Raw genomic sequence first — 14670 nt, forward strand, 5'->3', positions numbered from 1 at the left:
GAAAATGGCACTAATGTAATGACAATATATATGCTTTTCAACTATCAGTTAGGCTTCCAGGTTGCTATGATAACACTCGGTGGTCCAATATAGAATAACAGAACGCCCTGTCAATCTTTCCACCCGTAGCGATGCGGAGGAGCTGTCCTTCGTGCTGACAGCATATCAATCACTCGCTAATCACCGCCCTTTCTCTCTCCCGCGCTTTCTCTGCATCGCTCTCCCTCAGCGCCTCTCTCTCCCTCCCGCGCTTTCTCTCTTCACCAGTCACAGTTCGCAATTCTGTACCAGTTGAAAACTGTTTTGGACACGGTGACGACAAGAAGGCTTACAAGTAGGCAAGTCGATAACAATTGCGATTGTCGCTGTGCACAACTCCAGGCGTTTAATTGGTTCTCCCAGTTCCCATAATCATTCGTTCTAAATTTTTTATTACGTGTTTACATTTTGATCCGTCGACCTCACTGTCTGTTGCGCAGCCGTTTTCTCCTTATATTAGGCCTACTTACCTGACAGCTGATAAACATCTATTTGGAAGCAAGAGGCAAGCATACCGCTGGCATCTTGAACGTAGGACTATTCAGGTAAGAATACACATTTCAAAGTACTATTAAATGATGAGGTAAAACTGACTTCGACTCTCATGCAGTCAATATTACCTGTTCATCGGACATATTTTGGTTTTTGTTTTCAAACTGGGCATCATAAGATGCAGAAAATGTGTTGTCCCTGATGTAAGATAGACTACGTTTAAGAATAAGCAGTTGCTAGTTCGGCGAGAACGCTTAATACGTTCGGCATTGTTTACGTAGGCTATTAGTTAGGTAGCCTAATGGTTTCGATATAATTTACACGAGATTATTTAATTATCGGTAGTAATACATGAGCAGGTGTCAATATGCTCACGAGTAGATGTGTCGATTATTGACCAAACAAATCCGATTATGTATTAAAAGGGACAAGTAGCATACTTTGTTTATTCCCAGTCTATTAAGAAATATATGACTATATCACTCCATCACTCCCCGATCTCGTTCTACATATGCATAATGCATGGATGAAGCATTCTGAAATAATGCATGCATCTCTTGCTCCTTCAGGGCAGGTGTAGGTAGTGCGTGTGACTATGCTTTAAAATCAAACCGTGTCATTATTTATCGATTTGAAGAATAAAAGCATGAGGGATCGATTCCGTCCCTAAAGAATATCATAGATCCAGTAGTAGACATAGACATCTAACACACAAAAAACGGTTTGCTGCTTAGAGGACACTTTTATTAAAAGCTTCTTGCAATAATGAGAGTGCATACATTTCTTAGAATGGGTAACTTAATCAAACACCTACAATGGCAGTGTTAATGCCAAGTGTAGTGAAAGTGTAGTGTGGCTCAGTCCCAGCTGCACGGTTCATGTCAGTTCACATCCTACCGGTAGGGTATCCTTGAGCAAGATGCCTAACCTCCTAAATGCTCATTAATGGCATGTATCTGAATAAGTAAGTCGCATTAGAGAAGCATTTGCTAAATCAATAATGGTTTATAGGACACAAAAATTCCAAAGCTTAAAGTTATTCATTCAAGGGTTCTTGTTAACATTATGTACTCTTAGAGAGTAACATAGAATTCTTCATCATTTTTCTTGAGAACTTGGCCATTTTATCATGTCCGTTCAGACCAACATGATATTTACGTTAATTATCACCAAATAAATGTTATATTCCTATCAAACCCTTATTATTTTCAGGAATATGTCTCACCTGTTTGCATAACGTATCTTCTTTTTTATTTTTTCAACACAACGTTAACGAAACGTTTGTTAACATTTTTATGACTTGTGTCACACAACTTGTTTTGTCTATAAATAATGTACTGTTGCTTTAAAGGGTAATTCGATTTGGGATTTGGGATATGTTTTGCAGGACTATGATAACGAGTTACAACATTCGTTTTGGAGCACAAAAACCGCATAGGCCTATAGATGCTTTCTTCAGTTGGCGGTTTTTAGCCGATTCTATCAAAACACTATAAACTTGGAACGATGGGGGCACTGGTAATGGTAAAAACTAAATCGCTATTTTAAACCACTTAAAAGGCTAAAAGTAGCCCGACACTTCTATGGTAATATAATAAGGGTCTTAACATATAAAACGAGGCATTGAGAACTTTGTAAGTGTACAGATTGTTTATTAAAAAGGACATTTTATACACACAATACCATCAGTGGATCACCTGTCGACGCCATTTTGTTTTTAAGACTCGATTGGCGAACACAGAGCTTGCGTGTTGCTGACTAGTGTTGACTCGTTCGCGAACAAACCGGTTCGAATGAACGAGTCTTTAGGATAAACGAACCGAACTGGTTCGATTCTCTCGTTCGTCTCGTTCACCATTCGATTCACCGGAAACTCAACTGAGCGAACTAACGAGTTTCCGGTAGCACTGACTCCACTGAGTCTGACTGACTCAGCTGAGAACCATGCAATGGCTTGCATTCCATGATGTGATTTACCGCTACCGAAAACCAGGCTGAACGAACGAACGACTCCTCCCAGTTCAGTCGAGTTTCTGGTGAATCGATTCACCGGAAACTCGACTGAACTGGGAGGAGTCGTTCGCGAATCATTTGTTCTCTCAGCCTGGTTTCCGGTAGCGGTAAATCGCATCATGGAATGCACGCCATTGCACGGTTCTCAGCTGAGTCAGTCAGACTCAGTGCTACCGGAAACTCGACTGAACGAACGAACGAACGACTCCTCTTGGCGAACTGACTCATGCAAACTGGGTTACACATATTGACTGCAACGAATCATTAAATCCACCACTATTGCTGACGGATATCACAATCTCTGTGTTCGTCAATCTACCTATCGAGTCTTAAAAACAAAATGGCGTAGACAGGTGATCTACTGATATACCGGTCTACCGGTATTGTGCGTACAAAATGTCCTTTTTAATAAACAATCTGTACACTTGCAAAGTTCTCAATGCCTCGTTTTATATGTTAAGACCCTTATTATACTACAAAAGAAGTGTCTGGCTACTTTTAGCCTTTTAAGTGGTTTAAAATAGCGATTTCGTTTTTATCATAACCATCGTTCCAAGTTGATAGCGTTTTGATGGAATCGGCTAAAAACAGCCAACTGAAGAAAGCGTCTAAATGCGTTTTTTGTGCTCCAAAACAAATGTTTCAACTCGTTATCATTCAAAACATATCCCCAATCCATTTTGGGATTTGCGAAACGCCAGCAGATTTTGAAAATGCACAACTCAAATGGTCCTACCCCCTCTCCTTCAACGCTGACCCTGACTCCACCCATTCCAAGTACATGGACGCGCAATCTTGCAGGAGCGCGAACACAGATGCGCGAGAGCGAGCCATTAGCTAGTTAGGTGTGTGTGTGTGTGTGTGTGTGTGTGTGTGTGTGTGTGTGTGTGTGTGTGTGTGTGTGTGTGTGTGTGTCAGTAGGATTTGTTCCGGTAGGATTTGTTCCTCATTTTAGACGTCCTATCTGTCCTACTGTCACTCAGGATACACTAGTCACTATGGTCATCATTATGATAAAGGCCTCAGCAATATAAAGATAAAGTAGGCCTACTGTGGACCTAGATGAGAGCTTTATGTTTCTACATCTTTTGTCGATTTCATATTTTCATTGTGTTTCTGTTTCTGACTAAGTGCCTGTCTGGATTGATGTTTTTAAACTAATGTAAAAGTGTGTTTCACCTACGAACCCATTCAACCTGCCTTCACTCAACAGGCCCTTTGTAAACAGAGCTTTAATGGTCGAAATATTCATGTAATTCTATGTAATTTAGTCTGTTGAGAATTCCCACAATGACATTCCATGACCGTTGGAATTTACTTTCCGCCACAAACTTGTTCTGCTCCTAGCCCTTTTTACACCTTGGTCTTTCTTCTAATCAGTAACTTTGTGTGTGTGTGTGTGTGTGTAAGTTTGCGTGCGTGCGTGCGCGTGTGTGTGTGTGCGTGTGTGTGTGTGTGTGTGTGTGTGTGTGTGTGCCATAAAGAAATTGCATGTTAAAAAATAATAAGTAAAGCTGTTTAAATTACTACTTGAAATGGAAATGTTATGAATGTTCAACATTCAGCTTAATAAATAATTTAAGTTGGATCAGAGATTGGTGAATTCATTGTGTTAATTTAACTTGATTGGTTTAAGGCAATCGGTTTCCTCAAATGAATTGAGTAGACAAAATCTAATTTTAAGTTGTCACAACTAGAATGTAATAAGTTATTTCAGTTGGAAGACAAAGTTGATTATACTTAAGTAAAAAGATTTAGCAATACAAGAGGCATTTCAGTTAGTATTACTTAATTCACATACATTTAATGAACACATGTTATATACGTTGAATGAATTGCTGCATTTAAGTGTAAAAAGCTCATTCTTTACATTTCACTTCAGTAAATGGAATTAGTAATGCTAACTCATAATACACATGTCACAATAACTCTAGATATAAGAGTTTTCTTTACTTACATAAAATAATTGCTGGTACTTAATTTATTGGAGTTAGTAAACTTAAATAGTTCAAGGCAATCGGTTTCCTCAAATAGTTTAAGTTGAACTAACTTGTCAGGTTTTACAGTGAAGTGCTAACATTCTCTCCAGGGAGGATCCCATAACAGAAAGTCAGTGGTATGTGCCCCACACAAAAGCAGCTGATATTTCAGTGCTTCAACACACAGCACTTCACTGTTGATAGCTTAAATATGACAATGAGTGTTGTGTGCTTAAATATGATAATGATCTTTATCCAGGGATCATCTATGAAAAAGATGAATCACCTGGCCTTGTAGTACCTATTTGATGAGGTACTCAAAACTGTTCAAACACTGCAGCCTGTGACATCCCGTTGCGTGGGAATCCAGAGAGATGTATGAAAACGACTCTCCCGGTATCAACACTCTTGAAGCCTTTGAGATCTGAGGAAAAATTTTTTGGAAGTTATTTTTCTAGTGTTACTTCTAGTGACAAATACCTATAACTTTTCAGTTTTTTAGAGCCATCACCAAATGTTTCCATTACCTTCTGCTCCTGTGGATTAAACTTTAAAGTGGATTTATATTATTTTTATTTTTACAATTTGAACCGTTCATGTTTATTGAACGTTGAGTTTTCCATAATTACTGACCAACTACTGATGCACTGACAATTACTGATGTTTTTATCACTTATTTACTGGTCAGTATTTGTTAAGTATAATACAATCGTATATACTACATAATATGCAGCTTTTTTCAAGGATGCTGTTGTATTGAAAGCCGTCACATCAGTTATTACCTCATCTAAGGGTCATTTTGTTAAATGTGTTAAGGTAAGTGACATTCTTCATAAATGTATGTTTAATAATGCTCTTTCTTTGTGGACAATTAAACAATTATAATTGTGTTAGCAAATTCGAGCTGAATTTGTTATTTTTTCTAAAAACAATGAAGGTATTGACGTGTCAAATTCATATTTAAAAATTAAAAGTCTAAAACTCAAAGAAATTGATTAAATTGCATACTTCCTAATGATGGTTTCCGGAAAAAAACGATTTTTAAAATCTATTTCCTGTCTACCCAAATGGTGTAGCCTACAAATTCTTTTTGGAAGATTAACATATCTTTTATGTTGTGGATTTAAAAAAAGGTTTTGCTGTTGAGGAAAATGTATTAAATGCAAAGTTTAAATAGCACCCATTTCGTAGAATGATCAAATGACTTAATAACCACATGTTATTAGCATAGAGCCATCCAATCAGAACACATTAACAAAATACAAACGAGAACATTTACAACCATCTCCCATAATCCATCTTCTCCCTTTCTATCTCCCCAAACAGAGTTCCCAGCGGAGTGTTTGCCCCGTCCATCCTCTGACCGCTGCCCCTCCCCGGTGGTTGGGACGATGAGCTCTTGCAGCAGGAAGGCCCTGACGTTGCTCAGCAGCGTGTTTGCCGTCAGTGGGCTGGCCCTGCTGGGCGTGGCCGTCAGCACCGATTACTGGCTCTACCTGGAGGAGGGCGTGGTCCTGCCCCTGAACCAGAGCGCGGAGGTCAGGAGCTCCCTGCACTCGGGCCTCTGGCGCGTCTGCTTCCTGGCTGGTGAGCCGTGGAGAACGCTAGAGGTGGATGGATGGATGAGGGGGTGGACGGAAAGGCGGTGTTAAGTTAGGTGATGGATTGATGGATGAATTGATGGATCGGTACACATGCATTACATATATATTGTTCCATATAAGATAGTGTTTTAAAACACTAGTGAACACTAGAGCGTTAGGAATATAATTCAGATGAATGGGTGGCTGAGGGGGGAGGGATCGATCATTTTATATATATAGATGTATATATATAAATATATATATATTGGTTAAATGTATATATATCCTGCGTGGTTGATGATTGGATCGGGATGTATTGCAGGATCGTTGGTGCAATGGAGGTTGGATGGAACATGTGGATTGGTTCACATATGCAATCAATGTCAAATAAAGTGCTGGGGTCTAGCTTGATGACTCCACAGAGTTAAGAGCATCTCTAGACTAACCGCAACACTATCAGACACTTTCCGAAGTGCAAAGAGGTCGAACGAGATCAATGGCGAACACGTGTGAGCGAGAGCAACAGGAGTGCCTGCTAATGATCTGAGTGACGTTTTTGTCTCTACTCCTCCGGTGCAATTTAACGGACGGCGGTGCCCGACCGCGGCATGAGTGCAGCCACTGATGGAGTCATTTCTGTGGAGTGCTCTCTAGGCCCTGTTAGATAGAGTATGCACGCCACGCCATCGAAATGAGGCACTGAGACCAAGCTGATGAGCTCTATCATCACATCACCATAACACTGCTGCTTTTACCTGCCTTCACCCAAACGCAAAATCAATTTCAAACCCACTTTCTCACTCTGTTTGTGTGTGTGTGTGTGTGTGTGTGTGTGTGTGTGTGTGTGTGTGTGTGTGTGTGTGTGTGTGTGTGTGTGTGTGTGTGTGTGTGTGTGTTTGTGTGTGTGTGTGTGTGTGTGTGTGTGTGTGTGTGTACGTGTGTGTGTGTCTGTGTGTGTGAGGTGTCTGCTGTGCTGTCTGTGCCGGGCGTAATCATATACAGTCCCTTTCAAAGTGAACTTTTATTTCAATTTAAATGATCCTTTATTGCCACGTGTCCCATAGCATTTGATATCAAGTGATATGAAGAAAGGAGACCATTTAAACACAACAGGTCTAATTACATTGATAACAAAGCCCAATCCTCCCATTCCTCCTTGCCAGTTTTATAATAAGGCTGTCCTGATGCAAACACAGGACTAGGTGGAGAGAATATATCTCCACACTGGCTTGGGAACGCCTCGGGATCCCCCCGTCAGAGCTGGTCAATGTGGCCCGGGAAAGGGAAGTCTGGGGTTCCCCGCTAGAGCTGCTGCCCCTGCGACCCGACCCCGAACAAGCAGTTGAAGATGTCCGTCTGTCCTGTCTGTCTGTCTGATGCAATCATCATATAGCACAGCTTGCGCCTAGGCTGGTAGATTGTGGGTCCATGCAATGCAATGCTCTGCATGTTTAAAGGTGGATTTACAAGGGCATGACACTCATCAAAGACCCAAACCGTCTGTTTTAGTCTCACTTTGGTTGCTTGCATCAATGTTCATCAGTTGTAAAATCATCCATTATTAATTAAACCTTCACTATGTACATTCCAACCTTTAGCCTCATCTAGTGGCTTGTGTTGTAGCCACGGTTATAATTATATAGTTCCAGATGGCAGTGGCTGATATTTTCCCATAGTTAGGCAAAAGTGGACCAGATAAATACGATACAGAAATTATCTGGATTTATTGCCGCCTAGACAAGCAAATGTTTTTGAGAAACTTTCGCTCAGATTGTTTTTTTTGTTGAGTAAATATTAAGAGTACATAAGGAATGTACTGTGTCCTTTACTACTAAAGGAAGTAAAGGAAACAGTAGACAAGTTACATGGCACAGGTTAAAGCATTATCGACCGTGACAATTCCAAGTTATATTTTCCACAGCTTTCATAGTAATACAATAAACTATAAAGCTCTAAACCAAAAAGATGTAATAAAAAAAATGGACATAATAGAGAGAGAGAGAGATTTTTTTTCAACCACAAATCTAGATTGGTCGAAGACAGACAATGACATTTTGGCAAATTATACAGTAAAATGTTGTGGGGCACTGTGTGATTATGGTTTGCATAATTTGTACAGGAATATGAACAATATTGCTCATGACAACATGAAAAAAAAAAGTATGGCCTATTGGCCTCAAGCACTGCCACTCAGTGGATAAAAAAATGTAAATGTATAATTTAGGCTTTGAGTCTATTCTGAATTAAGTGGATCTGTGAGAAAGTCTTTCCTTGACGCACAATGTTGTTGGTAAAAAGCATATTTTTACTTAAAACAAACAATAGCACAACAGTCGATTACCTTGCACAACTCAAGCCTCCCTCCAGTCTAGAACTCTGGCCCTCTTAAGGAGCACCAGAATGGGTGTGGCTCAATTAACCTATGAGCCACAGCTGCAGACTATTACGGCCAGACAGGAACATGGGCATCTTTTAAAACAAGGTTTAACACAGTGAAGATGCCATTCATCTTCACAGGATAATTTAGCTATACAAACTATTTACAGTTTTGCACAGTGAAAACTGAGCTGCTAATCAACAGCTCGAAAGCAGCAACGATACTATTGGAAGATGGCACACTAGCCGCGTTTACATGGACACATCTATGCCGCATAGATTTCTATGCGGCATATAAAATGGTCATGTATACGCCTCATTCGGAATACAATTATCTGTGCGGCATAGATTCTATGCCGCATAGAATAGGTGGTGTAGTCCGTTTTAAATCGCCATGTATACACTTATTCCGCATAGATTGGGGTTTAACTTAGAGCAGCCGCAGTAGTTCGCAATTGGTCCACTGAGCTCCGTCGGTACTTTTAAGCACACCGAACTTCACCGCTGTCAAGGAAAGTGGATTTATTGCCTGATTCACGTCTTTGTTATCACTCCGTAAAAGTAGTCCGGTAAGCGTGTCCGGTTGCTAAGCGACGGGACATGGGTGTTTATTAATGACGTGTCCGCGCGTGTCCGAGATAACTGTAAATGAGTAGGCTACTACTAGTACATTTGCAGGCTGAACGTTAAAATACTTCTTAACTTAGAGAGATGGCAGCTGCAGTAGTGCGCAATTGGACCTTCGAGGATTCCTGGTCACTAAATTCCCGTAAGACCACTCTCCCACCAGTCTTGGCTGCGGACTCGCATCCAAATTCCTCTTGTTTGCGGCGGAGCTAAGGGTAAATATAAAGATCTGACGAGAAATTGACGTTGCTGCGCTGTCCTCCTCCTTCTTAATTGAAGGAGCAGGCAGAGAAAAGCTCTCTCCTGCTGTGCTTTCATTAAAATCAAATTTAAAATCCCCGATAGTGATAAGACATCCATTATGTCGCCGCCGGTCCAGAGACGTGTCAGGTGTGCGCGAGAGACATAACGGACACTTTTGTTGCTGCCATGTATACAGTACATTCGGAACACATTTTAGGAACAGATCTATGCCGCATAGAAATCTATGCGGCATAGATCTGCCATGTAAACGCGGCTACTGTGTTTTGAGGGCTCTACCGTCCCCCAAAGTTCCGGTGCCAAAGTCTTGTTTGACCCCGTGCTTTATTTAGATCAAAAATGGAACCTCTTTCATCTTAGGAACAATGCCTAAATCAAACCAATGTTATCGGCAGCGGATGCAGAGACTCTCATCCACTGATTTATAACGTTTAGTCTAGATTACTGCAATGCACTGTTCTCTGGTTTACCAAATTACTTCACGAAGTGCTTCTAGATGAGGCAGAACGCCGCTAGACTCCAAAGTAGAGTTAGATGATTCAACCATATTACTATTCTCTCCTACCTTTATTGACTTCCAATTACTGACCGAAAAAGTCCTGCGCGGATTAGCATCATCCTAGCCATAGGAACGTGTTATTCCACCCTGACCTTCTCTGCCCCATTGGTCTTTGGCCTTCAAACAATTCCAAAAGTGAAAAAGATATCCATAGCTAAAAGAGCATTCTCTTATTGATCGACCTGTTGAACAGTCTGACACCTGTAGTCAGAGAAGCTGACTCGGCTGATGTATTCTAATCCGCCTCCTCTTCCGCCTTGATATGCACGTTATCCATTTTTTGGTTTAAGTTATTTTACAGGTGTGATATACAGGTGTGGCTGTTGCTTGTGCCAAAGGATTCATTCTAACAAAAAAAGTATCCTAGCCAGGAATATTAAAAAGATATGCATCCATCAGTATCTCACCCCTCCCCGCTCCTGGTCTAGAGTTAGTGGTTAGGGTTGGGGGTTGACACCATTATGAAATTATGAAACCACACAGGAGCGGTGCAGTAGGCCTATATATGTGTGACTCATGGTGCTGGTGCAGTTGGTGTTGGTGTAACTGTGTTATTATGTTAATTAGTCTGTTACCGGTGCCATGAAATGGCAGGGTGTTAGCGAACATTTCAAATTTAAGGTTGCCTATCCAATTATTGTTTTTTTATTCATGCCTGAAGTCACCGTCATTGTTTTTGCAATTACAGAGTTGTTGCCCTGTTATGATTATGTTATAGGGCTATAGCCTTTCTTTCAAAGTCTTGAGGCCGCAGTCACTGAAGTTGTGTTCCCCACTAGGTGAAGAGGCTGGCCGATGCTTCACCATCGAGTACATAATGCCCATGAACGTGCAGTTAACCTCCGAGTCGACTGTCAACGTTCTCAGTGAGTACCCAGCTCGACTCACTGCACCTCCATGAGGCCGTTAACCCAAACTGCACGCTTGATTGTTTCTCTTCATATAAACGACCAGTTCCAATTTAAATCCTTGAGGAAACAATTAATGTGTCCCACATTTCTATCTTTCTGAGGTTTTCAAATCTTCCCACAGAATGAGTCATCTGCATTATCAAAGATGAGGAGGAGGTTGTAACATTATGCGCGGGTGTGTCACTGAGGCTTCTGGGAGAGTGTATTTGTGTGCGTGTTTGTGTGTGCGTGGTTTCACCTTCGTTATTCATGAAGGACCAACATCTCTCAATTAATTAATTAAAATGTACATAGACCATCCCCTTATTTATTTATGTATTTAGCTATATTGCTTTAAATATTTATTTTCTATTTATTCCAACCTCACCCTGCATGCCAGTGAAGATAAGTTCCTTGATAAACAATGTGTCCAGCTGCAGGCCCAGGGAGTGAAGCTTCTTTGTGATTCATTGATGTGAGCGCTTCTCATCCTCAGAGATGATTCGCTCGGCCACGCCCTTCCCCCTGGTCAGCCTGCTCTTCATGTTCATCGGCTTCGTCCTCAACAACATCGGCCACGTGCGGCCCCACCGCACCATCCTGGCCTTCGTCTCTGGAATCTTCTTCATCCTCTCCGGTACGTCCCCACTATTGTTTGGAGACTTCTGGTGACAACAGGTGTGAGAGTGGACTATACGTAAAGAGAGTAAAATCAAGCCACATTCAACTTTATGATGAAAATAATATATTTGTAGATATGTATTGTGCCTAAATTCCTTGTCTGTATCATATGATGAAGACTGAAGAGGGGAAGAACAATATACCTACATAGATCAATTCAAATGAATTATCAAGTTCATTAATCCCCTTTTTTACAGGTAAGGATGATCTGCTAAAATACGTCATCACTTTCTAATGTGCATACTTTCATTGTTCTTTTATTTAGTATTTTTCCTTAAAGGGGAAGGGTGGGGGGGAGCGGTGTACTCTGCGTAGATGTAACGTTTTAACCTGGAAACCAGACGTATCTGTGAGCTCATGTTTTATATGCTCTGGCATATGCTTCTGGCCCAATTCCTGTTCGGATAGATTGCAGCAGACCTGCCCCTGGTCGGTAGCCTGGGTAGCCCCGCCCATTCTACCGGAGAATTGAGTTCGCTCTGCACAAGGGTCTGGAGAAGAGCAATATATTTCTTTCTGCTTCAGATATGTTTTTGCGGGAGACAATCACCGAGCTGGCTTTTCCCCTTGGCGCGCTATTGGCTGGTTCAACACAATGACGACAGAAAAGCGACGGCAAGCAGCCAATCGCGTACAGAGTCAGTTGAACTAGACCCGTTGATCACACCTCTTGTGCTGAAGAAAATGACGGCAGCTTCCCCAGACCAACGTGCAATCTATGATTGGCTTGGTCTGGCCAGGCTACCTGGTCGGCTCAATCACAACCCATTATCTTGTCAATTGCGTCTATAGGCATTTTGGCCTGCACCCTTTGATAAGGCCCCTTGGAAATTGAAAATGACCTGAGATGTTCCAGACTAATTCGCATTTGCAAATTGGTCTGGCGATGTCAGAGTAGTTACATAACCTACTTTTGGACTAAATAGCCGTGTAATCAGTCTAGGAAACTATGATGTCTATGAAACGGCCTTTAAGACTGATCTATAGCTTGTCTTTGCATAGCCGGGCAATGTGTTATATAAAGCTCTTCTTCTCTTCTTTCTCCACTTAATTTGGTCCTTGCTACTTTGTTATTGCTTCTTTGATTATTGCTACTTTGCACAATCTTGAATTCCCTTTTTTTCCTATTTATATTTGTTAGCGAGATTTCCTTTTAGCCTCTGTGCTGTTTGTTTATGGTGACAGTTCTTCTTCGTAAACAACCTTGACAAGCCTCATGCCACAGTTGGCTCCCCGTCCCTCCCTCCCTCCCTCCTGCCCTACTCTCTCTCTCTCTCTCTCTCTCTCTCTCTCTCTCTCTCTCTCTCTCTCTCTCTCTCTCTCTCTCTCTCTCTCTCTCTCTCTCTCTCTCTCTCTCTCTCTCTCTCTCTCTCTCTCTCTCTCTCTCTTTCTCTCCGCCCACCGGCAGAGGAGGGAGAGGGGAGGAGGCAGAGGAGAGAGAAAAGGGAGGGAGAGGTGGAGTGTGCTGTTCGTTAGCGTCAAAGCTTTCTGTCAGGAGGCAAAATGTCAAGTCATTCACCTTTAGAAAATAGAACCAAACACTAATGTCTGTCCTCACAAAGGATTTTGTCTCCCATGCTCCCTTTCTCATTTGCTCTCTCTCTTCCTCCACCATCTTTCCCTTATACTCTCTCTCTCCCATTTCTGTCATTTCTGTTTCTCTCTCCCATTTCACCCCTAACCTCTCTCTCTCTCTCTCTCTCTCTCTCTCTCTCTCTCTCTCTCTCTCTCTCTCCCCCTCTCCTCTCTGCGATGCTCTCTCCACCAGGCCTAGCTCTGGTGGTTGGTCTGGTTCTGTACATCTCCACCATAAATGACGAGATGTTCAGCCGGACCAGCAGCAGCGAGGCCTTCTTCAACTACAAGTATGGTTGGTCCTTCGCCTTCGCCGCCATCTCCTTCCTGCTTACAGAGGTAGGCCGTTTAATCTGATCTGACTCGAAATAATTGGATTCAACATCATCTGATTCAAACAAATGTGTTTTAACCTAATATGATTAAATGTAATCTAATATAATCGGATGACCTCTGATTTTGTGCAATCTGATTTGATGTAATCGAATATGTAATCAGACAATTTGCAATAAGAAGAAGAAGAAGGGTCTAGCTGACCCCTCACTATACATACCTCACGTATGTTTCTCAATAAACTCATCACCATAGTGACGAGCAACACTCAATACCCTTGAGTGTTTTCGTTTGGAATCCATATTTGTCGTTTTTTCAGAGTGCGGGCGTCATGTCGGTCTACCTGTTCATGAAGCGCTACTCGGCGGAGGATCTGTACCAGCCCCGCCACCCCGGCTTCTACCGGCCACGCCTCAGCACCTGCTCCGACCACTCGGGTCAGTTCCTGCACCCGGAGGCGTGGTCGCGCGGCCGCAGCCCCTCAGACCTCTCCAGCGAGGCCTCGCTGCAGATGGGCGGCGCCAGCTACCCGGCGCTGCTCAAGTGCCCCGAGTATGACCGGGTGTCCTCCTCTCCGTGCTGATTGGTCGGTTGGTGCAGTGGGGGAGGGGGGGGGGACAAAATGATCGCCGAAAGACAAAACTGTGAAGATAAAGGGAAATGATGTGTATAATGTTGAGAATACTGTATAATGTTGTTCATTTTTATTTTATTTATTTTTCGCAGCGTAGGGTAGAAGATAATATTTTGACTTTTTACCGCCTCAGGCTTGGTGTTTTCAGTTGTGATTTGTTTGCCGTTTAAAACGCAGATTTTGTTTTTACAGCAGCTCTGTCAAGTATGCATTGACTGTTTAGTCTCAAAGACCAAAATGATGGATAAACAATACTCAATACAATTCAATACACAATAATATTTGCTTTAGGGTTGCAATATGTAGGCTATGGTATATTTATGGCTATATTTTATAGGAAATTATTTTATTATGTGCATATTGTACAACTGTACCGCCGTTATCCAAAATATCCTGTCCTTCTATGTTGCTTGTTTGTTTTTATTAAAACCAAAAGATAAGGTTTTACTGTTTAGTCATTGCTATTTATAGCAAGAAACTAGGCTGCTCATGAGTAACCAGCATTACACATAACTAAATTCAAATTACTAATAAATGGACAGCCACATGTATCCAAATAACTGGCAAAACCAATTCAAATAGAAGCAGTTAACTTAATAATAAAAAAAAATCTAATTCTGGAAAAGGT

General features: G+C 41.7%; 1 protein-coding gene across 1 annotated transcript; it reads left to right on the forward strand.

Moving 5' to 3' along the window:
* Window positions 1–234: 234 nt before the first annotated feature.
* Window positions 235–14653, forward strand: cacng5b (calcium channel, voltage-dependent, gamma subunit 5b). Its single transcript, XM_060042306.1, has 6 exons — window positions 235–584; window positions 5850–6110; window positions 10709–10795; window positions 11316–11456; window positions 13269–13414; window positions 13728–14653. Exons 2-6 carry the CDS (start codon window positions 5915–5917, stop codon window positions 13989–13991), a joined length of 834 nt encoding a protein of 277 aa, XP_059898289.1. The 5' UTR covers window positions 235–584; window positions 5850–5914; the 3' UTR covers window positions 13992–14653.
* The last annotated feature ends 17 nt before the right edge of the window (window positions 14654–14670 follow it).

Source organism: Gadus macrocephalus, chromosome 2 (genome assembly GCF_031168955.1).
Source record: "Gadus macrocephalus chromosome 2, ASM3116895v1".
Classification (NCBI taxonomy): domain Eukaryota; kingdom Metazoa; phylum Chordata; class Actinopteri; order Gadiformes; family Gadidae; genus Gadus; species Gadus macrocephalus.